Here is a 27,502-nt window from a genome sequence, read left to right on the forward strand (position 1 = left end):
CAAATAAACCTCAAAAATAGGCCCACAGCATCTGGGATGCGGTCATCTATTAGAATGAACTTAGGTCTACAGTCATTAGGTCGACCCCACTAGGTCGACTGGCAGGAAGGTCGACCTGACTTAAGGTCGACATGGGCCAAGGTCGACATGACTTAAAGTCGAATTTGCATAAAGGTCGACATGAGGAAGGTCGACTGGTCATAAGGTCGACATGGGGTTTTTCACTGGTTTTTGAGCCGACATGTGCCGACAGGCAGTATTTCATGCCCTACCATCCACTAGGGCGTGGAGGTTATTAAAGCTGTGGCGAGCGAAGCGAGCCACCGTGCCCGAAGCAATGCGAGCGAAGCGAGGGTCCGATTCTCATTGCCAACTGTGTCCATGTCGACTGTGTCGACATTCGGATAAAAAAAACAGTGAAAAACCCATGTCGACATTATGACCAGTCGACCTTCCTCATGTCGACCTTTATGCAAATTCGACCTTAAGTCATGTCGACCTTGGCCCATGTCGACCTTAAGTCAGGTCGACCTTCCTGCCAGTCGACCTAGTGGGGTCGACCTAATGACTGTAGACCTAAGTTCATTCTGACAGATGTACCGATTCCAATTAGATTTCTCTCCATGTGCCAACGTATTCCATACACCTGCCACAGAGAAAAACGTCAGACATGAGGAACCTTTGAGGCTATATCTATACTAATGATACTAATACAGTATCGGAGCACCGCGTCCCCTGGCATGGCTCGCTACACTCAGCACACTAATTTATTCTCCCTCCACACCCTAGTGGATGGAAGGGCATGAAATACCACCTGTCGGCTCAAAAAAAAGTCCCACAAAAAAACAATGTTGACATTTTGACTCTCGACCTTCCCCATGTAGACATAATGCTTGCGTCAACCTAATTACCCTGCCGACCTTTTGAGTGTGTCAACCTTTCCGTGGTTGACCTAGTGACCGTATCCCATACAGACAGGCAGTGCATGCTAGGACTTCTAGTTCCACAGCAGGAAGAGACAGATCTTGGTTACCTTGGCTCAGAAGCCAGTGTGTCAACGCACAACACTGTATGTGTAATATCCTCTGTACCAGTGATAGACAGTAGTAGCTAATAGTTTATATCACTGCTAGATGACAGCTGCACACAGTATGGTATGTGCACTCTGTAACCAGGGACATTGCTGCACTTGTGGAACTACAAGTCCCATCGTGAAGACTGACAGTCCTTGATTACCACAGCACCAGAGAAACCTCCTGTTTAAGCTGCTGCCATAAGGAAAGGATGACAGTCAGTAAGCAAGTGGCAATTGCACTGTCCTTATCATCGATGCTGCCCTCAAACTAGTGCACACATCTCCTCTATCACCCTCTGCTGCTGATACCTTCTCCTCCGCACTCCCGCAGCTCTCCGCAGACTCATTGTACACGTAACACCGGAGAATCGTGCTCCCAACATCCACAGCCAGGACCAGCCGCTCCCGGTAGCCATCCCTGGTGGAGCCCATGCCGCTCCCGGCAGCAGCAGCAAAAACAACAACAGTGTTACAGTACTACTCAGTCAGTACTATTCAATCAGTACTACTCAGTCACTACTACTGCTGCTAGGGAGGGTCCGGGACAGAGTAGTAGGCGGGTCCTCACGGATGAAGCCATGTTCCCGAAAGGCGGAGCCATTAGTGGTGTGGGAAAGCAGCCATCGCTACTGCTGGCAGCTTGCACATACAGCTTGACGGCCCTAGCGCCGGAGGTTTATCCTCACCGGTTTCAGAATGTACATACAGAGGCAGTGTACGCTGTTTTGCGGTACCAGTTGTTATTCTGTGGGAAATATTTGTAGCTAAACCAATATCTGCGGCCCTGAGCCCTTAGTGGACACCGTAGTGATGGGTAATTTTTGGTCTCCTGGAAAATGGCCGCTGGTTTGAGCTCTAGTGACTGATTACAGATTGGCGCGGTCCCACTCGGAGAGCGCGATCTCCTGTCATTGGGCTCGTTCGGGGGATTTGGCGCCAGATAGGGGTCGTTGGCTGAGGCCGGGGCCCGGAGGCAGCAGCTGGGGGTGTGCAGTGACGGTAAGTATAGTCCGGGGATCAGGCCAGTCATACTCAGTGACCACGGCGCCTCTGTTACGGACGTGTGCGGGCATGTCTGCTTGCCGGGGCCGCCACTGTGTGTAGTGTAATGCCCGTGGCCGGAGAGTGACCCGAGCCTCACTGCTGTCCATGCTCACATAATGGCGGAGATAGTACGGAACTGCTGCCACATAGCATTAATCAAGTACTTTCTATAAGCTGATAGGTAGTGGACGAGTGGTTGCTATGGGCAACTTCCTCACTCACAAGTTTTGATGCATCTCTCCCTAAGGAGCCCCTTTATCGAGGTTTGCTTCTCAGTCACCGCCATAACATTTAGACAGAAACTGCATAGGTGTATGAATTGTTGCTATGTACTAATGCAGACATTTCCTGTAGAGGGGTAATAATAAGTGCTGTAGGTTACAGTCTCCATTATTAGCAATGGGAACTAGGTCTGACCCTATTTACTCAAGTCTGAAAAGCCAAAGCCATCCATTATGGCAGGCATGTCCAAACTATGGCCCTCCAGCTGTTGTGAAACTACATGTACCATCATGGCTTGCCACAGTTTTGCAATTAGTCTTGCACACTCCTGCAACTAGCTGTGTACTGGTCGCTGGTTACAGGAGCATGCGCCTGCAATTTTGACTTTTCAATGTTGAGTTAGACAAAACTGAAAAGTCGCTAAAAAAAAACAACATACTGTGTGATATGGTCACGGAGCAATATATCGCTAACCCCAAATTACTCAGCGACCATATTGCACCATGTGTACACACCTTTTAGATTAACTTTCTAAATGATGTGCATGATAATGATAATTTCATGCAGAAAGCTAATGTGTTTACTTTATATTTTTAAAAGTATCTCACAGCTCTCCTGTACTCCAACACTCAGTGACCATCTTTGTCCGCATACTCATCTCCATCATTGGCATCTAGCCTCTAGTTGTATGTTGATTGGGTCCTCACTACTTACATTTAAGCTGTAATGTGTATTGATCTGTGGCGCTCTTTATTTGTACTCTATTTTTGTTATTTATTCAATGTTATGCCAAGCTTTGTCTCCCTGTATTGTTCCTTTGTACGGCGCTGCAAAACACTTTTGGCGCCTTATAAATAAAATAATAATAATAATATTTTTAACAATGTGTGCTCCCGCAAGTTGTTAACGAACCCCTCTGTCATACATGCATTAAAATCCAGGCTATGTGGTCATCCTCTTGGATGTGGCTGCTGATTGATGTAGCTAATTATATCATTTGATCTGTATGCATTATATCGTTTGTCCAGGAGATCAATGGAAATCGTTAACAATATCGTTCATGGATGATATTTGCTAATGTGCACCCAGCTTATTACTTTAAGCCTGTTGTGGTATAGTAACTGGAGAGAGATTTTTATCACTGTCCTGCAACCTCCTGCCTGGCTCAGATGGTAACTGACATTGGCCACAGGCGCAGTGTCAGAATTCCTGGAGGAGGCATGCATATATGACGGGGACGGAAAGTGGTAAGCGCTACCACTGCCCTTTGTGAGTTGCACTTTGTACATAACGGGGAAAAAATGTTAACCGCTGTGTCAGTGTCACTATTTATACATAGGCCTTTAAAACTGATGTGTGTTCCCCTCTACTTCTGCACATTGTGCCCTCCAGGACTGAGATACTGCTATATAATACTGGTTGTTCTATGTACAGTATGCGCCGATCACTGTGTCAGTGCCAGAAGCGGCACAGTCATTTAAAAATAAAGAAAGGATTGCCTAAATGGCGGGAAGTATTGCAGACTTTGGAATTGGCACCAGTGTGTGTGTAGGCATTTTTGGCACTGTTTCAGTTTGGAACATTCCAGGATCTGTATTATTATTTTTTATTTTTTTTAAACTGTAAATCTGTGTACACACGGTGCAATATATTGCTCAGTGTCTCCTTTTCATCAGTGACCAGAGATGGTCGCTGATGAACAGGAGACTCTGCTGGGGAAGCCGCAGAGGGAAACAGCTGATTGCAGGAGCATGCTCCTGCGACCAGTGACCATTAGGAGGCTTAACACGGGAGCGTGCCCCCAGCGGGTTATCGCTGCAGCACAAACAAATCGCTGGCAATATGGTCGCTCAGCAACCATACTGTATTTCCAGCGATATTGCACCGTGTGTACACAGCTTAACCATACAAATTTTTACCTTTGTGTTTTTATTTATCTATTTTTTTAACTAGAACATCCAAGAAATGAATAGAAGGCTTCATATCAAATATACATCACTCTTCCATTATTCCATTGTGTTATGCTGTGTACACATGGATCAATATGATCATTGGCAATGTGATCGTTGGCAATATATTGCTCATCAACCATATTGCTCAGTGTCCTGTCTTCATCAGTGACCAGAGATGGTCGCTAATAAAAATGACACTGCCGGAGAAGAGGCGGGGGAAGTCGCTAGTCGGGGGAGCATGCTCCTCTGACCAGCAACCATTAGGGGGCTGAAAACGGGAGCGCGCACCCGGCGATTTATCTCTGGTGCACACTCCAATCGCTGGCAATATGGTCTTTTTGCATGTGTATGCACCTTTAGAGTAATCTCTAGATTTCATGATGGGCCTTCTCTCAAGGTGCATAACGGGTCACGATTTTATGTACAATTTATTTTGTAACTGAATTTCCCCTGAAATCCAGAACGCTCCTGGCCAAACAAAATTATGCACACACGTGGAACAATTGTGTAAACGATCAGAGGATTTTCTGGATTGTTTAACAACTGTAAATAGTTAACACATTATTAGCACATCGTTTATCATGACTACACATGGAACGATGCGTGTGAGGACAGGTTATTATCTTACTGCATGCTGAAGGGATGAGCAAGCAAGATGAATGACCAGCGGGTACCTCATTGCATCATTATAAGTGTTCCTGCTAGGCTGTTTTAGCGGGGCGCTGCGCCCTGCTCGATTTAAAAAAAAATATTTTTTAAAGGGCCCCGCTAAAACAGCCTGCCTCCGACCTCTCTGGTGTGACCGTGAAAGCCCAGCACCGCTGTCGATAGCGATGCCTGGCGCTTTTCTGGCAGTGTAGAGCCTTCTGGCTGGCTGGGCCCGCCCCCTTCAGTGGCGTCGGCGGCTGGGCCCGCCCCTTTTCTTGCCGGCGGAGGACGGGCCTGCCCCTTTTAATCACTGCCCAGGCACACCCCTTTTGTGCCCTGTCCGGCCCCCCCCCCCCCCCCCCCTAATGGCTATTCAATTGTATTTGAGTGGGTGCCCATCCCCTTTCGTGGAATTCTGCTTGCACTGTCTTGAAGTGCAAGCAGAGTTCCAATTTAAGGCAGCCTTTGAGTGTCTTAACTGCAGTGCTCCTCGCTTTTGGGCAGTTAACAATTAGCAGAGAAGCTGCTTTATGTGGCTAATCCCCCGCACTGTGTGCACAACCTCTGCGATTAGTGATGGTCATCCTAAAACAATTGAATAGCTCCAAGTCATATTTTTTTTTATGAGCTTCTGCGTCACAAATCAATTCCAGGGAATTCCTACTTTTAAATTTAGTACTCATCCAAAAATGTATCTGTCTGGTGGAAACAAAAATCTGGTAATGGGGAAATGACAATCCAGTGTTTGGGAGCAAATGATTGTCATTTGCTCCCATACATTACGAGATATTAGCAGATTAAAACAGGAGATATCCAGTAGGGACAGATGTGGACAGATTGAGCTGGAACAGTTTTGCAGCAGTTCCTCTCTAAAGTGTTCTAATTGTAAAAAGTCATCCAGCTTTATTATTTTTAGGCAGTTTTGTAAAGTAACCCTATACATATATTTGTTTTTTATGTTTAGTAAAGAAGAAATAGGAACTAATATAAAATCTTTGCGTAACCTAAATTGGTGTAATTAGTGGGAGCAACCAACACTGAATTCATTGTGTGGTTATGAATGGGACAGTCTTTGATCCATGCCATCCTTCTCCTGCAGATGATTGGAGCTGTTTAAGACCAGAATGCCAAAAAAAGGAAAAGCTCCTTTGCCACGATCAGAATGCATGTGCGGTATCTGTCGGGAGATTTTTCTGGAGCCTGTGACGCTGCCATGCAAGCATACCTTGTGCCACATGTGCTTCAAGATGACTGTGGAAAAAGCGAGCTTGTGTTGTCCTTTTTGCAGGATGCGTGTCTCTACCTGGGCACGGCACAACACTCGCTCAGGAACTCTGGTCAACCTAGAACTTTGGAAGACAATCCAAAGTCAGTACCCAGAGGACTGCAGACGTCGGGCCAGTGGCCAGGAGGCTGAAGATGATGAGTTTGAAGATGGTGAGACTTGTTTATGTGTTTTAATTCTTATTATTGAAGTATACAAATAGTGCAAATTGCAACAATAGTAAGATGCACTGTATGGTGTGTGTATATATACAGGAAGTTTTTAAAAGGACAACGGTCAGCAGAAAGATGACATTTTAGCTTATTCGTTGAACTATTTCCTTATTCTCACAGAGTTTATGCTGCTTGTGTTCCAAAACCTAAATTTGCAGACGCCCGTCATAATATTGGTCTGACTAGGAATTCCAGTAGAGGCGATGGTCCCATCATCTCCCCATAGTACCACCAGTAAATGTTACCCTGCATCCTGCTCAGCACTTAACATGAGTGTAAGTGCTCGAAGTCTGATAGTGTGTACTCACGGTGAGACTTTTCCCGCCATATAATGGACATTGAACGTTTTTTGCAACATTCAACAGGTTCAATATAGAAGAAAGGCACATAGAGATAAAAGCATGTAACATGGATGGTGTGATGCACCTAAGAGAAAAACATACTCCTAAAATGTAACTTTTACTATTTAATTAAATAAAAATGCGTACTATAAAAACACACATACACAGGTAAGTGGAACAAACACAATGGTAATGGTTAAAAGGCTAGTGTGTGTGTCTCCATGCACCTGATTTTTCAAGAAATTTGTTTATTAATCACATTGTTTGCATCCCCATTTTTTCTATTTAATATCCAGAATTCATTTTGATAGTATATGTAATGCTATCACAGTGAATTATGGATATTAAATAGAAAAAATGGGGATGCAAACAATGTGATTAATAAACAAATTTCTTGAAAAATCAGGTGCATGAAACTGGGAGGCGGAGCCACGGCGGCGTGTGTGTGAGGGGAAGTGAGTCTCAGCTCCCCAGCGTCTCTCCCTTGCCCGCCGTCTCCTGATCCCTGCTCTCCCCGCCGAGGCTAGACACTGACTGGAGGTCGCGTGAGCCGGAATCCGCAGCAGTTACCGGAGGTCGGCTGGATCACCCCCTGACGCCGAACACACTCTGTGCGGCTGCTGCCTGTATGTGCGGACCTGTGCCGGAGGCTGGAGCTTCAACCGGCGTCTCTCCCCCTGTCATACTGCCGGCTAATAGATCCTGCTCCCCCGCCACTGACAGACGCTGACGGCAGCGAGCGCTACATAGGACAAGGCTGCAGAGACGGAGAAACTTACCAGAGCCCTGCTTCACTGCGTTGATCGTCTGCGCTGTTGTCTGGCACTGCTCCCCGCCCTGACTTAGGACGCTGAACGTTGGGCTCTCTGTGTTACATATTGGACGCTCCACAGAGTAAATTGGGCTGTAGAGGCAGGCACTCAGCGCTGGGCTGGGGATTCAGCGTTCTCCCACCTGGTGACCCCCTGCAGCCACAGGACGATATCTACAGAGCTGGCAAAGCAAGTAGAGTGGCAAGCAAGGTCTCCTGACAGCCAAGGGTGCCCAAAGCCAGCGTATCCTCCCCCCTCGGCATAGAGGAGGTAGAGGCTGATGTGGGATGGAAAGACACCGCATGAAGGAAAGCTGAAAACTGCGTGAGTAAAAGTGTCTTTTTAAGACACAGTGACTGTGATATTGTCTATAATATTTGAACCCTGCGTAGTGAGTGTCCCCTAAAAGTAAACACAGTTGAATATGCAAAGTTGAAAGGGCACACAACGCATAGCGGGTAAGCAGCGAGTGGGGGCTCCACAGAGGCAAAACCCCAGTATAACCGTCCCATACACCAAAATGGTAAAGACCGGGGCAGCGGCCGCAGCACGACAAGAGAAAATCGCACGTGCACAGGCACAGAGTGCAAGTAATTCAACTTCGAATACTCCGCATACAACTCCAGTTAAAAATGGCGGGGAACAGCCTCAGAACGAAGTCACTCTACAGCAGGTACTAAATGCAGTCAGCTCCTGTGAAACTCGCCTATCAGGGCAAATTGACAAACTACAATCTGATATAACTTTGCTGAGAGATGATGCCCAAAAGACTCGGGACAGGGTAACTGAGGTTGAGAACCGAATCTCGAGTTTGGAGGACATTATGGTACCTATGCAAAAACAGATACACATATCTTCAAGTAAAATCACGGACTTACAGAATAAAGTCACTGATATGGAGGGGAGGCTACGCAGAAGCAATTTGCGGGTGTTAGGCCTAGAGGAAAGAGCGGAAGGGAAAGACCCCGAAAAATTTATGGAAGGTTGGCTCACCCAAGTATTCGGGAAGGAGACTCTTACCCCCTTCTTTGCAATAGAGAGAGCACATCGCGTACCCTCTAAACCCCCTATTCCTGGAGGTCCACCACGTACTATGCTATTAAAGCTCCTACACTATCAGGACCGGGACAACCTATTGAAACTCGCTAGATACAGTGAAAACGTGTGTTTTAATGGCCCAAAAATTTCGTTCTTTCCTGATCTCCCATATACAATCCAGAAAGAAAGAGCAAGATTTAAGGAGATAAAGGAAAGATTGAGAGTCCTAAATATAAAATACTCCATGATGTATCCTGTTAAACTTCGTGTGCAGCATAAAGAGGAGACCAAATTCTTTTTGTCACCAGAAGAAGCTGCAGAATGGCTCAATAAAGTCCATCCGGGCCGTACTCAGTTGCCCGCCTAAGAAAAAAAAAACATTTGGATAAAATGTGACGCGGGTTGTGAATATGTGTTTGAGGACAGTTTCTGGGCCTTGAGCGGGGGGGGGAGGGTGGGGGGGGGAGGGTAAGGGAGGTTAAAATATGGTACTCTGTCAGAAAGTTCTATGACAAGCGTCGACATTTTGTGACAGAGGGGTATATGATATCCTGTAGTTTAATGGGGAGCTGAGCACGCCTTAAAAAAAGGGGACAGAACCTTAGTGGCAGTTTGTAAGAGCCTTCAAAGGGTGGATAGTGTAAATTAGTGTGTCGGGGAGGTGGGTAGAAATAGGTATGCCTAAAGGGATAGGTTATACAGGGAGGGGGGAGGGGGGAGGGGTAAGTGTTTGTTTGTTATGTTGTGTGATGTGTACTAATTGTAAATCCTGCAAACCTTGTTCGGAATGGGTAATGAAATTGGAGATCTATCACTTCAGCGTCGAGGTGGAGAGGAGTGGGAAAATTGGTAATGGTTAATGTATTAACATGGAACGTTAGGGGGATAAATGAAAAAATTAAGAGGGCATTGGTTTTGAAGCACTGTAGAGAGACGACTGCAGACATTATATGTCTGCAAGAGACTCATCTATTTGGGGATAAAATAGCCACGGTAAAGAGACCATGGATTGAAAAAGTATACCACTCCCAGTTCTCTCCATCCTCTAGAGGGGTTACGGTGTTAATTAAAAAAGGTATTGGTTTTGAATGTATATCGAGCAAAATAGATCCACAGGGGAGATTTGTTTTTCTGGACGCGTATATCGCATCATGTAGATTTTGCATAATGGCAATATATATACCCCCGCCTTTTTCCTATGACGTCCTTAGGAAGGTGGTGGACTTTGTGGCGGAACGGCCAGCAGCACATGTCATTTGCTTGGGTGACTATAACGCAATCATCAATCCCAAATTAGACAGACTACAGATGAAAGCGAGTAAAGTCATAAAAAATAATGGCTTAGCAGAATTTGTTAAACAGCTGGGATGGCGAGATATATGGAGAGAGAGACATCCCAATGTCCAGCAGTATACATGTTATTCGGCCTCATATAATTCCTTCTCCCGGATTGACATGATGCTGATCTCAGCTGAGTTAACAAATCAGGTGGTAAAGATAGAGCACGCAGCACGCGGCATTTCGGATCACTCACCAGTTATTATGCAAATAGATCTGAACCTGGATAAGGGATTTACATACTGGCGCTTCCACCCAAGCTGGCTGTCTAGGCTGAAAAGAGGTGATGCAATAGGTGGGGAAATTGAAGACTATTTCAACCATAATACGGACACTGCCAGTGTTACAATGGTATGGGAGACATTCAAAGCGTTTCTTAGAGGTATCCTTATGAAGGAAATAGCAGGGGAGAAGAGAAAATGTCGTGAAATAGCTAATGTCTTAGAGTCGGAAATGGTTGGGTCTGAACAGAGATACTTGGTGGACAAAAGTGAGGTCTCCAAAAGAGTATGGTTAGGTGATCAGCAAAAATGGTTTGAGCATCTTCAGACAATGGCTAGTTGTAGAATTTTAAAAAGCTCCCACCAATATTACTTGAATGGTGATAAAGCAGGTAAATTTTTATCATACTTGACCAAGGCAGACTCACCCTCAAGTACGATAACAAAAATATACACAGATAGTGGCCAGATTGTAACAACCACTCCGGAAATAACCAAAGTATTCGTCAAACATTTCAAAGAGGTATATAGATCCAGATTGAACACGGAAACGGAAATCTTGAAAAGTTTTTTGGACCAGCCCCAAATGCCAACGTTATCAGAGGAGAGTAAAATAAACTTGGAAGAACCCTTTAGTTTAGAGGAGGTGGAAGAGGCCCTTAGGACATTGCCGCAGGGCAAAGCCCCAGGGGTCGATGGTTTACCAGGAGAGGTATTCCGATTTTTTGGGAAGAACATGGCGGAGCACCTGCTCCAGTTATATAGGGGTATGGAAGCGGAGGGTAAGTTACCTCATTCAATGACTGAGGCGGTTATTAATGTCATCCCTAAGGTAGGAAAAGATCCCCTAAGTGTAGACTCGTACAGGCCAATTTCATTGATTTCGGTAGATGCTAAGATATATGCCAAAATTATAGCAGTAAGACTAAGTAAAGTGATCCAGGAAATGGTACACCCGGACCAAACCGGTTTTATATGCGGGAAATCAACCACTATTAATCTCCGGAAAGTTTTCTCATATCTGCAATGGGCGGGGGTAACGGAAAAGAGTGTAGGGGTCGCCTCATTCGACGCCAATAAGGCGTTCGATTCAATAGAATGGCCATTCCTGCGGCAGGTGTTAAATACCTTTTGGCTTCGGACCCAAGTTTATTGAAAGAGTGTTTTTACTCTACCAAACGCCTACCGCAAGGATACTCATTAATGGGTATGTTTCAGAACCCTTCAATCTTTTTCGGGGCACCAGGCAAGGGTGCCCGTTGTCGCCACAGCTATTTGCATTGGCGATCGAGCCACTTGCCTGCAAACTAAGAGCTGCACTAGAATCTAGAGGGGGTCCAGGAGCCTACAATATTATTTCTCTCTATGCCGACGACTTATTGGTCGGACTCTCAGACTACCAGAAAGACTTAGACGGGGTACTAGAAATTATCCATAGGTATGGGGAATTTTCGGGGTTAACAACTAACCTAAGTAAATCACACTTGTTAATCACTGGAGGAGAATCTAATAGGACAAGTCCCACAGTTCAATACCCACAAAGAGTAGAACAGTTTAAATATCTGGGTATATACGTGTCGGAGGATTCAGGGAAATATGTTGTAAACAATCTGGAGCCCATAATTACAGATATAAAAATCAAATGTAAAAACTGGGGAAAACTACCCCTCACGGTAATAGGACGGGTCAACCTAGTCAAGATGGTCATCCTGCCCAAGACTCTGTATGTACTCCAACACGCACCATGTCATATTGAAGAAGCGGTATTTAAGAGGATCCATGACATTATTTCATCATTTGTATGGAGAAATAAGAAGCCTAGGGTTAGGATGGCCACATTGACTAGAGCGAGGAGAAAGGGGGGAATGGCCCTGCCTAATTTTAGGCTCTACTATTTTGCATCACAAATTTCGCAATTCAAAACATGGCTAAATGCAAACGATTGCCCCCGAGAGTTGTGTAAGCTAGTGGCAAGTGTGGCACCTGGCTATACGCCGTTACAGGCCTTATTGACCAAGTTCAAACCCAAAGCCCAGCCCCCAATGGTGATGCAGGCCAAGAAAATTTGGCAGTGGGCAAGCAAGATTATGGGGACAGGAAGTATAGACCCAGACACATACTTATTTTCATTTGACCACTTTGAAAAGATTAAAAAACACCAAGGAATCAGAATATGGGTACAGTATGGAGTATCTTCGATAGGACAGGTGTATGTAAATAATCAAATCAAGTCATTTACCCAGCTGCAGGAAGAATTTGAACTTCCTAATCAAATGTTTTTCAGATATCTTCAACTGCGGAGCGCACTCTCCCACCTTGACAAAGAGCAGCGGTTCAGTATTGCAGACTCACCGGTTAAAGTATTTATAAATAGGTTAAGAAAGGAGAAAGCAGTGTCGAGATGCTACCACTCTTTATTAGATACTACCCAAGGGGAAGACCTAGAAGATCTAAGGCTAAAATGGGAGAAAGAAGTGCCAGGTTTAGATGCAGAGACATGGAAAATCGCTCTTAAATCCCCTACAGTAGCCACGAATTCCATTAGAACACAGCAAATTCAGTTCAATATTCTACATAGAGTTTACATGACTCCGGAAAAAATTAGTAAATTTTCACCGAATTCCCCTAATAAATGTCCAAAATGTAAAAAGATGAACTGTGGGTTTTTTCATTTAATCTGGGAATGTGAAGAGATCCAGAGATACTGGCAAGAGATTGAGCTTATAATGGAGCAAAGTGGTATTCCCATCCAAAATGCCTCCCCAATTGATTATATCTTGGGAATTTGGCAAAGTGACCAAATGACGCAGGGACAAAGGAAATTGGCAATATATCTGAGCTCATTAGCTAAAGTCATCATTGCACGTGCATGGATGGCAAAGAATGGTCCAGAAGTGAAAGCATGGATCAACCTGGCAAACCTCACTTTTGAACACGAAAAATACGTTAGTAACACACGTAAAAACACAAAAAGATTTTTAGAGACTTGGGAGGGGTGGTACAAAACAAAATATTATAAAAAAGAATAATATGCCAAAAGGGGCTCATACACACAGAGGTTGTAAGACAATTCGTAACAATGCACATAAGAGTGGAATTTATAGTATGGGTCGTTAAACGGAGAGAAAAAGGGAAAACAAAATAAAAAATAAGGGTAAAAAATTATGGTTGTCACCCTGCACCCTTCCCCTCCCCCACCTCCCCCCCTTTATGTTTTTTTTTTTTTTTTTTCCCGCTCCTTTTTCTTACCCACTTAGGCACACACAAAGCTTAATGCGTTGTTATAACTCACAAGGGAAAGGAGGGAAGAGAAGGTAAAAGAAAATTTAGAAGTTAGAACACAGTTCACAGAATTTAAGAAGGGAAGGGATGGGGAGGGTGGAGGGTGGGTGGGGAGGGAATATAGACACACATAGACACAAGTAAATAATAAACAAATGCTTAGATAAAGTCGCAAAAGATCCTAAAATGTTAAATAAGACCCAAGATATCTTGAGAAAGTGGTCAGTCAAAAGGATATATCTGATGGAAAATAAATTATCCTCTTTGTTAAGTTTATCCCCCCCCCCCCCCCTCTGTGAGAGGTAGAATAACTGAATGTAAATAGTGATCGATAATTTTCCATGTATAAAGGAGTAAATGGAGAGGAAGTGAATAGATCTCCAAAGATAGAAATGATAAAGAGTCCAAAAAACATGTCAGAATGGTTCCGAACAGGGAAGATAGATAGTGTGTGCAGGAATTATTTTTATGTATAATAATGGAAGGTCAATTGGAAAGTCTTTAATGTTTTGTTATGTCTTGTATGTATATAAATGAAATATTTGAATAAAGATTACTTAAAAAAAAAAAAGAAAAATCAGGTGCATGGAGACACACACACTAGCCTTACATTTTTGTTGGCCACTAACTGAATTCAGCAATGTTTGCCTTCCCTTCTCAATATAATCCACATTTGTCTTTAAATGTCAGGAAAACTCTCTTTATAGGGTGGCAATGTAGAGGTTATACATCCTGCCTCTGTCTAATGTGTCCAATGAATAACAATGCTTTTATACCCAGTACATTCTGTATTGGAGAGTTTTAAATATTATTATTATTCTTTTCCCTCCTCCTTGCTTTTAGATTTGGCCTCCTGTCCAAATCGTCTGTTATGCAGACCAGGCGAAATCCGGCAAGAGTATGAGGCAGAAATTAGCAAGGTAAGATCTTCCACCAAATTGTGGGTTCACTGCTTTAATACAATGTAACATTACGTGTTCTCCGCCCTATCCTGTATTAACCTTTTGAGGGCCAAGTGAATTTGTCAAAATAGGTGTAAAAATTGACAAGCAAGTATTTTTATTAATTATATTGACCTGTACTGTTTACCTTAAATAAGGGTACTTGTTTAGTTTCACAACTATGCAAATATGCAACAGTATACTCGCATGCCGCTCTAGCTATGAATCTTGGCAGCTTGCCAGACTGCCTTAAGCTACGTTATCAGCGTAGCGCCTGTTAGAATCCTGGCAGCTCGCCAGCTGCTTACTTGTTTAGTTTCATGCCTTAAGCTACGTTATCAGCGTAGCAACTGTAATGTACGTTATCAGCCTCCATAAACAAGTACCTCATAGGCAGTCAAAAGTAGCGTAGTGTAGGAAGTACGTAGTTAGCGTAAGCGTCCCTGTCAAAATTGGTGTAGTGTATGACAGAAATAGCGTCTAGTTTTAGCGTAGTAAGAAGTTGCATCCCAGTCAGAATTAGCGTCTAAGTCAGTCAGCTAGCGTAGTCAGTCAGAAGTAGTGTAGTCAGCGTAGGCAGTACTGTTCTCGCGACTAGCGTAGTCATCGTACTACGTTATCAGCGTAGCTGCCTTACTTGTGTAGTTGTACTGTGCCAGCTTGAACTATTTCTCCGTGGAACTACAGGTGCCACAATGACCTGTCAGCGCAGTGACTCCGCGGCAGCCTAGCGCTATCAGGTCATTGTGGTACTTGTAGTTCCAAAAAGAAATAGACAGCCCAGCACACCACTAACAAAGGGGCGTCTGAATTTTGCGTCTACTACTTAGACGCTATAGCGTCTAAGTAGTAGACGCAAAATTCAGACGACTAAGTACAGCATCGGCATTTAGATGCTTTAGTGTCTAAATTTAGATGCTCCGCTAACAAGGGTGCATCTAAATTTAGACCCTTACAAGGTCTAAATTTTAGTCGGGTATAGGGGTACATAGGGGTGCAGTGTGCAAAACACTAATTAAACCTGTTAACAATGACACTTGTCGACAAATCAGCTGTCTACCTTGTTTATTCCACTATCCACGCCAGCCCGAAGCGTGGCGAGCGCAGCGGTACGCGTCATACTGACCTTTTCATACCCCCACTTTCCATTGCGACGTGGAGTTGATTTTATATAGCGCAGCGAGCCACCGAGCCCGAAGCGTGGAGAACGCACGCGGAATACATGTGAAGTCACCTGTAGATAGTGGTCCCCAGGTACACGTGCCTCTCGATGGCAGCCATGAGTGTGCTGGCATCCCGCCTCTCGACTGCCATCAGGAAACACTCTCCGGTCTGTCTGGAGATGCCCCCGAAAATCCACTGCTGGGGCAGCAGGCGTTCCGACATTGGCTTTTCGTCTAACAAAAAGACTTTCATCGACCTCCACTATGATGCCTGAGTCGCCAATCTTCCGCTGAGGCTGCGACAGGAGGTCGACAGCACAGGCCTCCCGCAGCAAATTATTATACTGCACAGTGGTGGCCTGGGACACGGAGAGATAACGTTGGCAGAACCGTACGCTGGTCAGCTCTTCTGCCCAGCAGAATACGATTCGCAGGAGGGTGACGAAGGTCAGGTGGCACCCTGTGAACCACTGTGCTGCCCTCAAACTGACCTTTTTTCCCACAGGCCCTGATATGGCAGCAACACATCCGCTCCCTAATAGCGAGCCTCATCGGGTGCCCATTGGGGCAGGTCTGTGTCTCAGGCAGGAAATGTTGCCCCTGAAGAAACGACACTGCCTCCTCCTCACTCTGAGGCAAAGTAAAGATAGTCAGCCTCTCTGCAGCCATGTCTCCGATACGTCTGCCTCTCAGACAATACAACAACTGACTACGCTAACTGCGTACCTCTGAATCTACAAGCTAATACCCCGTTCTCACTGCAGCCAAATTCCCGGGTCTAGCATGTAGACCCGGGAATTTTCCTTTTAACACGGGATTTTTGGCAGTGTGAACGGGTCGCATACCCGGATCTCAGACATGGGTAAAACCCTTCTTTTTACCAGTGTCTGAGATCCGGGTATGCAGACACAGGTTGACCCGTTCACATTGCCGAAAAACCCGTGTTAAAAGGCAAATTCCCGGGTAGAACTTCTTCACCCGGGAATTTGCCTTGCAGTGAGAACGGGGGTCCAGCGTGGCAGTCCCCGGCATTTCAATGCCGGGGAAAAGCCGTGTATTTCTCACTCGCAGTAAGAACACGGCATTACTGACATAGTCGCGAGAACTAGACACTTTTTCTGACAGGGACGCTAATTCTGAGTAGAACTAGACGCTTTTAGAACTAGGCGCTTTTCAGTAAATATGATGACCGTACTACCTACGCGCTACTTCTGACTGACTACGCTGATAACGTAGATTACAGATGTAAAGCAGCTGGCTATGCTACTTCTGACTGACAACTCTGATAACATGCTGATGGCGTAGCTTAAGGCAGTCTGGCAAGCTGCCAAGATTCCTAGCTAGAGCGGCACGCGCTGCCGCGGTGAAACTAAACAAGTACCCATAAGAAATATAATTTTTTTTGTTTGAGTTTATGTAACAAATGTGAGCGACCATGGCATTTTTAGTGGATTTTTTTGCACAACTCTCAAATGTTGGCACTCAAAGGGTTAAACATAAGCAATGATGCTGACTCCAAATGATCACGTGTAATTGAAACAGGCTAAATATACCTTGCCTACAATCAAATGATTCATTTTATTGTCTTGGAATAGCCATGTCCGTGCATAAATCTAGGGTGCTGTCACCTTCACCATTGGGGATGCAAAAATATTTTAGTATAAAAAACTGCACCTTTGATTTTACATTTACTTTGTGTTCCTCCTATATTTTTTTTTATTCAGATTGAGGCTGAGCGGCTCAGGAGAGAAGAAGAAGAACGAAAGGCCAGTGAGGAATACATACAGAAGCTCCTGGCGGAGGAAGAGGAGGAACAGCGGCTGGGTCTGGAAACCACACAGACAGCATTAGAAGAGCAACTAAAAAGAGATGAGGAGCTGGCTCGGATTCTTAACAGTGATCTGGTAAGTCCAGACCCCTCCACAAGAAACCTGGGCACTTCTATGGGATACGATCATTGGGTCACCAGCATGATGGTCCATTAGGTCGACATGGGTACAGTTGACAGGTTTATCAGTTCGACATGAGTTTTTTTTTACAGTTTTTTTGAGCCAAAATGTGCTGATAGGTGGTGTTTCATGGCCTACCATCCACTAGGGCGTGGTAGGAGAATAAAATAGTGTGCCCGAAGCATGGCGAGTGCAGCAAGGCAGTGCCAGAAGCATGGCGAGTGCAGCAAGGCACAGTGCCCGAAGCATGGCGAATGCAGCAAGGCACAGTGCCCGAAGCATGGCGAGTGCAGCGAGGCACAGTGCCCGAAGCATGGCGAGTGCAGCGAGGCACCGTGCCCCGAAGCATGGCGAGTGCAGCGAGGCACCGTGCCCCGAAGCATGGCGAGTGCAGCGAGGCACCGTGCCCCGAAGCATGGCGAGTGCAGCGAGGCACCGTGCCCCGAAGCATGGCGAGTGCAGCGAGGCACCGTGCCCCGAAGCATGGCGAGCGGACGCGGTTCTATGTTTTAGTGTTTATGTTGACTGCTTTGACATTCCGGTAAGAAAAAAAATCTGCTTTTTCGATGTCAACCTTACAAATGCATGTCTACCTTAACTCATGTCGACCTAATGCTTGTCGACCATAATGCTGGTGACCTAATGATCCATACCCCACTTCTACTTTCCTAGTAATCTGTATTGTACATGACCGTATTGGGGAGTACATGGCCCCACAGAGTGATGGAGTAAGTGTTATGATTTGCTGCTTTTGCTATGCAGTGTGTTCCATTGGGTTTTATTACATAGGGAGCATCGTCAATATAAAACCATTTTAAACCACTGCAGGTTTAAATTATTGAGGCAAAGGGGCCTGGGGATCCTGCACAGTTATATGGAGTGCTAACTAGAAAATAGTTACGTGTCCTTATCTGGTGCCCTGGTCCTCTGTGAATGAAAGCAAAATCAGATTTTGCGATACATTAAAGCAGGCATGTCCAAACTATGGCCCTCCAGCTGTTGTGAAACTACACATCCCAGCATGCCTTGCCATAGTTTTATTGCCCTATTGGCAAAACTGTGGCAAGGCATGATGGGACTTGTAGTTTCACAACAGCTGGAGGGCCATAGTTTGGACATGCCTGCAGTAAAGTATAATGATGAAGCCCACATTTGCTTTTAGTCAGCTATGTATATTGTAGCTGTCCTTCTAATGAATAACATTTCTTGTTATTAAATCGATCATGCCTATCAGCACTGTCACAGGGAACATCTGCTGTTACTAGTTGGTTTGTATTTTATACTGTAGCCTATACCACTTGCGTTGTGTTCCTGAAGTCCTGACAATATCTCTTGTATAGATAAATGGGATATTGACCCTTTAAATAGAATGCTATCGGTAAATATCATGGGGATGTGTAATCGTCGTGCTGTTACATTGCTGCTAGCTATGGGTGAGAAGTCAGGTAATCTTTTAGGGCTTTTAAATGAAAAATCTTTTTTTTTTTTTTTTTTTTTTTTTTTAGAAAGCAAATGGTTTATTGATTAGCAGTTTTTTGTTTGTTTTTTTCACACTAGAATGAGTCCGCTTTATCTTCTGATCTTGTGTCTCCTGTGGGATCCCCTGTGATTATTAAGCAGAAAGTAACCTCCAAGTCCTGCAAAAAAGTGAAGGGCAAACCCAAATGGTCTGGTGATATTGAAAGGTGAGGCATTTCACAAATCAGAGTACCTTGAAAGCACATGTTATATTCTGTGTGTGAATGAATATAATCTCTTATATATTTGGCTACATCTGTCAATCAAAGTGTGTCTGAAGCTCTAACGCTGGGTGGAGCCTCTGACTCACATGACAGAGAACCAGCCCAGTGAGCCCACAGTGCCAGACACCCTCTGCCTCTCCATGTTACACAGCAAAGACACAGCTACACACCAGACACACCAGGTGAGCGCCCCACACCTCCATACCTCCCAACATGACCCTCTCCAGGAGGGACAGAATGCTCTGTTTGTGGACTTCCATCTTAATTTATGATTGTCATCACCTGTTTTAAACAGGGTAATTGATAAGAAAGGTGTTTAAGCACAGGTGATGGTAATCCATAAATTAAGAAGAAAGTCCAGAAACAGAGCAATGTGTCCCTCCTGGAGAGGGTCATGTTGGGAGGTATGCACCTCCCTCCCTCCCCCCCCCCCCCCCCCCCCCTTCATTGGTCGACAATGAAAAAGGTTGACAAGATTTATTTTTCACTTTTTCAATGTTTTCATATTCATTGTTATGTGTCGACATGGACACCAATGAAGTGCCACACTTATGTCAACATTTACATGTGTTGACCTTTCTGTGTTGATTTTTTTCTTGTGGCGATTCGCGGCACCCCCCCGCGCCCCTCCCGCAATTCACGGCACCCCTAAGCCCCTCTAGTCCCCCGTATACTCACAAACCCCTATCACTACCCAGCTTCCTGCTCTCCTGAACCGTAACTTCCATCACTGGGGAGTCGCTGACACTGTTTTGCCCACATGCCCCTATCATGCCTCATAGCCCAGCCTCCTGCTCTCATGCACCCGAACTCCCACCCAGTAGGAGGAGACACTGACTCAGGGCCACCATCCTGTACTCCTGTACTGCCACGCTGGACCCTCGACCACTGGCAGAAGCTGCACAGTGTCCCCCACTCTCCTCTTTAGTCCCCCTTATGCCCACACACCCCTATCACTACCCAGCCTCCTGTTTTCCTGTGTCGTGACCTCCGCCAGTGGGGAGCTGCTGACTCAGAAACACCCTACTATACTATTGCGCGCACACACACACACACACACGCGCACACACACCTAAACAACATGCACACACACTCCCACACCCACAAATGTCACTGTACCATCCACACTATCAATGTACATCTTTCTCTGTAACCGCTTTTTAATTAAACAAAACAATACACACCCCCTTCCACATCATATGCTCTCTATTTAACACATTTCACCTATAACTCAAGTTGCAATACAGGCATCTTTCATACAATTCTAACCATATTTCTCACAATACAAACGTTCACAAATTAAGGGGGCGCAGCCCCTTACGACGGTGTGAAGAGCGCCCGTAGGGCGCGATGAATCACCTAGTATACATATATTTATTTATTTTTATTACTTCCCAACTCCAGCACCCAGGGACCTCCTAAACCGTGGGAAACGGTCATCTGTCAGACCAGACTTAGGTCGACAGTCATTAGGTCGACCCCGGAAGGTCGACATGGCTCAAGGTCGACATGGCTCAAGGTCGACATGGTTTTAGGTCGACAGTCATTAGGTTGACATGAGTTTTTCACTGTTTTTTGAGCCGACATGTGCCGACAGGCGGTATTTCATGCCCTACCATCCACTAGGGCGTGGTGGGAGAATAAAATAGTGTGCCGAGCGCTGCGAGGCACCGCGCCCGAAGCATAGCGAGTGGCTGCGGTTCAACTCCAACTGTGTCCATGTCGACATTCGGGTAAAAAAAAAACAACAGTGAAAACCTCATGTCGACCTAATGACTGTCGACCTAAAACCATGTCAACCTTGGCCCATGTCGACATTAAGGCATGTCGACCTTTAACCCTGGGGACAGTCGACCTTCCGTGGTCGACCTAATGACTGTAGACCTAAGTCTGTTCTGACAGATGTACCGCTTCCTAAACCGTACATGTTTTCCAGATACTCCACTTGGTTTACAGATGTATTTAATATTAGCTGACACATTTTGGAAGTAAAAATTTACCAGGAATGACATATGCAGACTAGCGGGGGTATTCAATGTGTGTCATGCTCCCACAGCCATCTCCCAAAGGGGGAGATGGCTGTGGGGCCCTATTCAATGCTGTCTTCCCCGACAGCATTGAACAGGGGTTCTCGGCAGAGCGAGCCCAACATCACAAGCTGTTGGGCTCGTTCTGCCAAGAAAAGCCAGAAATAGGCGAGCTCCCGGCCGGAGCTCGTCTATTTCCGTCCTCCGCTCCCGGCCACGCCCCTTTCTCGCCGCTCGGCGGCCGGGACATTGAATCCCGACAGCCGAGCTCACGTCGAGCAAAGCGAGATCGGGACAGGGGCACGACTGTCGAGCTTGCTCGACTTCCGTACCCCTGACATTGAATACCCCTTTAAATCTCCTTTTGAAGTAATTACATTTGTTGTATTATCACACGTTCAATTACTTCTTTTTAAAACAATATAGTAGAGGTGGGTCTCCTTATTAATATTGATATATATAAAGTGTCCAGACCGACATTAAAGCAAATATAGGTACCTGGTAATTTTCTACAATTGTTTAATTTTTCTAACCATTTTGCTATGGGCATAATCTTGCCTGTATGCGTTATTCTGGAGCAAAGCAGAGCGAGCATGGACTACACTTCATGCTTAGTTCAAGTTTTTAGTTTTACATTACACTAAAAAGAAGAACCAGTCGCTGTGAGTGACGTTGGTATTTTGAGGCTTTCACTGCCATGTTGGCACTCAAAAGGATAAACCTGTGTTCTGACATGGGTGCTAAGCTCGGCAGTCTTATCTATCTCTATTACACTAATGTTGTGGAAGTCTTCTGTAACACAAAGTCCTATAGCACATACTGTTGTCGGACTGTAATTCAGTGTGTAGCATTACTGTCTTTGAGCAAATCTTTTATGGCAGGAGTATTCAACATGCGGCCCTCCAGTTACTGTGGAACTACATATCCCAGCATGCCCTGAGACCGTATGCTAGTTCCACACTAGCTGGAGTGCCGCATGTTGAATAGCCTTGCTTATGGGTTGTGTTTATACCACCAATTCAGTGACATTGACATGGTATTTTATGGTAGCTCATCCATGTGTGTGCTAAGTAAGTCAATGTAAGGATTGCATAATAATTAACTGGTCTCATTACCATAATCCCTTACAGGTTTCTGTCCCCAAAGCCTAGGAACACCATGGGTATCCAAGGATCTGATCAAGCCTGGAATACAGATGTTGTGGTAAAAGAAAACATTTTGCTTATAACATAATAGATTCAAAAGGGCTTATACATGTGAAATAATCCATTTTGCAATGCCGCTTTCAGACATAAGTGAAAATCCTGTTTTTTTTTTCACATGAAAGCGCATCAACCTGGGACTAGCGTACGTCTGAAAGGGCCTTCCTGGGATTTCACTCCCGGATCCTAAGCACCTAAAATCAATCTGGGTCACTTAAATCCCGGGATCGAACCCATGAGTGAAATCCTGGGTAATATGACTGAAAGTGGTATTAGTAAAACTTTATATACTATTAACTTGGGGTTTCTGTATTCCTATGACCCTCCTTTTATTGGCTTGTAGAGGAATTAAAACATTTACTACATTACCTCCAGTGCTTTCAGAAGATGAGCGGCTGCTTTGTCAGTTTATATCGCTAACTTGCTGGGTTCCGATAAGCATGTGACAAACTGATGTGAATTTCTCCTGGTTGTCAACACTGTTACGCAACAAATGCAAGTAGTGTGTTGTGGCATCCCTTGGCATGGAACCGCACACTGATTTTAAAGCTGTATCTTTATTTAAAAAAATAAAATAAAAGTCACCATTAGTAAGAGCTAGTTTTATATGGCTTTCTACTAGAAGTGTTCTGTCTCACCAAATTAATGGTTGCTGTGAAATTCTGCCAATATTTGGTTAACTAATTTGTCTGACTACTTTTTCCCTATTTCCAAAAAAAATGAGTGTCATTTGCTCCCATACATTACCAGTATGGCGGCTTTAGTAATGTAGTTGGGGCTACATTGCTTTTATTTTGTCCACACTTTCCATGACCTTTTTAAAAAAGATATTTTACAACTTGTAACTCTGTTCCTTTCACTGCTTTTTATAGGATATAAGTTCTGGCATGGAAAGTATTGCATCTGTTTTGGGAGATTCGGATGAAGATGAGATGCCCACGCTCTCTCCTCAGTCTATTGTCTTTATCAGTGGTAGAACAATGCGAGAGTCTGATTCAGAGCAGAAACTGCCTTGTCTAACAAAGGTCTCTCCTACATACAGAGACGGTTTGCAGGCAGCCGGGTCTTCAAGGTGCAAAGGAGCAGGAAGCCAACCACAAAATAATGACCATTCAAACACTGATATTGCGTGTCTCTCGCCACCAAGGTCCTCCAGCTCTATGGATGGTCATAGGAAGTTGAGTTCTTCTGAAAACAACAATTATATCACTAGTACACCACAGCAATGGCATCCAGCAACTCCTAAAAGATCTCTAGATTCCTCATTTGAGCTCGATGATCATGGAGCTGAAAAGAGACAGAGGGTAACTTGTTTAGAGAACAGCGCACATCATGGAGTCCATGCAGAAAAGTTGATGGAATTGGAAGAGACACTCAGTAAGCGGAGATTGCAGGAGGAGCAGGACCGGCTATTGGCTATCAAGCTGCAAAGGCTTTTGGACAAACAAGTAACACAAGTGATTAGACAGAAGGGGTCCCCAGATGAGTACAAACTGCGGCCTAAAACTGCACAGAAGCAAGAGCCCATGGACGTTAAACCACTTAGAAGTTCTGTACCTAAGAACAGCATGGTAGAAACTGAAACAGAAAGCTCCGACAGTGAGGAGACATCAGACGAAAATAAGAAACCTACTCCTAATAAACACGTACAAACCCGTCAAACCAGAGGAATCAGGCCACCGCCCACTGTAGGGGGTGGGGTGAAAGTCTTGCGACAGAGTAATAAGCAGCAAACCATACTGGACATGTTTGGAAAATCAGCCAGAAAGTGATTGTTCCAATCATAAGCCATTTACCGTGGTTTGATAAAAGCAGGCTCCATTATTTGGTTTTAAAGTTTTGCATTTGAGGTGTTGGTTTAAATGGGTTTCCAAATAAACTTCTTTATTTTTATATTTGTATTCGGTGGTAAAGCACTATGGAAGCAAGTGATAATCTGCACTTAGAATACACCTAGAATACAAGCAAAATCCTAAACCCATAGTATACATAATTGCTGCTTTATAGTATATGTTTTGGGGCAGTTGTTGGGTCTTGTCTTATTTTAGCTGCTGATGACAATAGTTTTCCTCCTCCATAATCATCCAGAGACGTGTGCAACATTGTCTTGGGCATGCTGTGTAGTAGGAGAAAGCCCTCTGTGTACAAATAGTTCCTGTCTTTTCAGTATACAGTTCTAAATCCGATGGCATTGTTCTGCAGTCTTCAGTCTTCCAGCATGAGCAATGAATCCTTTCTATGGGGTTGATCCTATTCGGTCCGAAGGGTGCAAGGTGCCATTCGGGTTGCCTTTTCATGCGTTTAAATGCTGAAAATGCACCCGAATTAAGCCAATCGCACACCCTTCGCTGGGCCAAATGCTCTTAAAATTGCTTGCACCCCTATGGAGGTGTGAGTGCTTTTAAACAAATTCAGACCGCTGTAAAGTGCGCCCGGTGCATAAAGATTCGCACTTGCGAATCATCTGCACTGAATAGGATCGACCCCCATGTAAGGGGCTGAGATATCATACAACACTGTTTTTTTATATTACCATAGCGGTAAACTTGAAAAGGTGTTTTTTGTTCCCCTAATGGTCATTCTTGTTTGAATGGGACAAATACTGACTGTTAAATAATAATAAAAATTATCTGTCATTTTCCATTAGAGTTCTATGGGATGCTATAAATGCAATAAAATGTCCTATCACATTGGAGTCCTGGGTCTGTTATTTATACACATTATCTTCGTCTTATTCTAGGTAGTGTTGTGAGGCCACTTGTCTCACTGGCACTAGCATTTGCACATGTCTTTATAATTTATAAACGTTTGTGTGGGGGAACACAAACTGGATGTGCCCTGATATGCAGCCTCTGGATCTATAAAAACCATATTAATAGGTAATTGAGAGGTCCCAAGTATCCAGCCTAGTTTCCAGGAGTATAGCCAGGTCAGGTTGGTGCTGTGGCATAGCCATTATTTTGGGCTATAATCACTGGGTCGATATAACTGAAGGCCGGCATTGGTTAGTTCAAGAGGGACACTAGGTTGGCACAAGCATTAGGTCGAAGGTCGACAGTCTACATGGGGCTTTTCACTTTTTTTTTTGTGCCAACAGGGCATGGTGGGAGAATAAACTAGTGTGCACTAAGCATGGCGAGCACAGCGGTGCACTTTTTTAGTGTCCATGTCGGCTTTCGGGTAAAAAAAAAATAATGAAGCAACCCCACGTCGACCTTTTGACTGTCGAACTTCCACATGTTGACCTAATGACCCTGTCCATCTTCATGCATGTCGACCTAATGTCTGTCTATCCTATGATCCATACCCAATATTTTCTGGAACAAACCACGTTACTGCAATGCAAGAGAGATAAATGCATTTGTTTTTCATGCAGGGAAAATACTGTTTGTTTTTGTTCAGTGTGAAAATACTGGGCAGCTTTGCTTTAAGTCAGAATTAAGTCACGGCCATTCCCAACTGTAAATCTCTGCACATTTTATATCTGCGCCGCCTCCAATGTAGCATGGTATTATGTTACAAATTGCCTTTTTTTTTAATAAACATAAATAATTGTTCCTAACTATCAGATCCTATATATTCATATACATAACTATAAGCTTTGCATCTGCACACTTTTACTCTGAAATATTAGTTTCTTGCGATCTACCAATAGTTCATGATTTCCAGTCTACCTGTGCTTCTGTAGAATGTAAATGCATGCGACACAGGTTTGAAAATGTGATGGTAATGACTGCACCTGTGTAGCAGCTAGGTGGCCTGGAGAATGTGATGGTAATGACTGCACCTGTGTAGCAGCTAGGTGGCCTGGAGAATGTGATGGTAATGACTGCACCTGTGTAGCAGCTAGGTGGCCTGGAGAATGTGATGGTAATGACTGCACCTGTGTAGCAGCTAGGTGGCCTGGAGAATGTGATGGTAATGACTGCACCTGTGTAGCAGCTAGGTGGCCTGGAAAATGTGAACTGCTGGTAGATTTGCTGTTTGGCCAGCCCTGGCCTAAATGTCTATTGGATGTATTCAATTATTGCTCCAATCAGACGCCTGTATAATTTTGTTGGAAATATTGGGAGTGTGAGAAATAATCTCTAGGCATAAACCTTGAAAATATATTTTCCATTTGCAGCAGACCTACCTATTAGTAAGAGCTTTTCATGGGGAAACTTCCAGAGCCAGACTCCGGGGTATCCGGACAACGGGTAGACACTAAAAAGGTTGACAAGCATTAGGTCGACATTAGGTTTTTCACATTTTTTGGAGCCAACATGTGCCGACAGGTGGTATTTCATTCCCTACCATCCACTAGGGTGTAGTGGAAGAATGCAATAGTGTGCCGAGTGTATTGAGGCACTGTGTCCGAAGCGTGGTGAGCGTAGGGAGCCATGCGAGAGGACGTGGTGCTACGTTTTAGTGTCCATGTTGACATTTTGAACAAAAGTTTTTTTTTTTTAAACCCTATGTTGTCCTTTTCACTGTCGACCTTACCCATGTCAACCTAATGCTTGGGTACTTATGTAATATCTGGGCTCCCATTTTTCTTATGAGACCGCGTCCCCTCGCGGGGCTCGCCACGCTTCGGGCGCGGTGGCTTGCTGCGCTCGCCACACTAAATAAAATCAACTCCATGCATAGTTGGATAGTAGGGGTATGAAAAAATGGGGTGTATTTAACATGGGAGTCCAGATAATACATAAGTACCAATGCTTGTTGACCAATTTGCATGTTGACCTTTTTGCTGTCTACCCTGTTTTAAACCATATGTCGTCCTTTTGACTGTCGACCATTTTAAATGTCGACTTTTTTGCTGTCTACCCGTTGTCCCACACCCAACTCCGGAGTCATTGGAAAATGACTGACTGAAAACCCAAATGGTCCTTTGTGAAGGGATGCAGTTACAATCCCGGCGGTCGGCATCCCGGCGTTCAGAATCCCGACCGCCGAAATGCTGACACATTCTCCCTCCGTGGGTGTCCACGACACCCCTGGAGGGAGAATAAATTAGTGTGCC

General features: G+C 44.6%; 2 protein-coding genes across 2 annotated transcripts in view; one reads left to right on the forward strand and one right to left on the reverse strand.

Moving 5' to 3' along the window:
* The window catches only part of GK5 (glycerol kinase 5), a 53,601-nt gene extending 51,354 nt beyond the window's left edge, over window positions 1–2,247 (reverse strand). Inside the window, exon 1 of the mRNA XM_083178370.1 lies at window positions 1,385–2,247. Within this exon, the coding sequence (XP_083034496.1) occupies window positions 1,385–1,507 (123 nt within the window). The 5' untranslated portion in view covers window positions 1,508–2,247. The remainder of the gene's footprint in view (window positions 1–1,384) is intronic.
* Window positions 1,671–25,184, forward strand: RNF168 (ring finger protein 168). The gene is made up of 7 exons (XM_083178369.1): window positions 1,671–2,074; window positions 6,041–6,378; window positions 14,314–14,390; window positions 17,299–17,478; window positions 19,081–19,208; window positions 22,423–22,495; window positions 23,367–25,184. The coding sequence occupies exons 2-7, from the start codon at window positions 6,066–6,068 to the stop codon at window positions 24,264–24,266; spliced, it is 1,671 nt and encodes a 556-aa protein (XP_083034495.1). The 5' UTR covers window positions 1,671–2,074; window positions 6,041–6,065; the 3' UTR covers window positions 24,267–25,184.
* The last annotated feature ends 2,318 nt before the right edge of the window (window positions 25,185–27,502 follow it).

Source organism: Crinia signifera, chromosome 3 (genome assembly GCF_055691185.1).
Source record: "Crinia signifera chromosome 3, ASM5569118v1, whole genome shotgun sequence".
Lineage (NCBI taxonomy): Eukaryota > Metazoa > Chordata > Amphibia > Anura > Myobatrachidae > Crinia > Crinia signifera.

Bases quoted from the DNA above. Each gene is read 5' to 3' on its own strand.
- RNF168 (XM_083178369.1), top strand. From the start codon at position 6,066: ATGCCAAAAAAAGGAAAAGCTCCTTTGCCACGATCAGAATGCATGTGC. The intron at 6,379-14,313 runs GTGAGACTTGTT...CCTTGCTTTTAG, and splicing joins AGATGATGAGTTTGAAGATG to ATTTGGCCTCCTGTCCAAAT. The intron at 17,479-19,080 runs GTAAGTCCAGAC...TTTTCACACTAG, and splicing joins GGATTCTTAACAGTGATCTG to AATGAGTCCGCTTTATCTTC.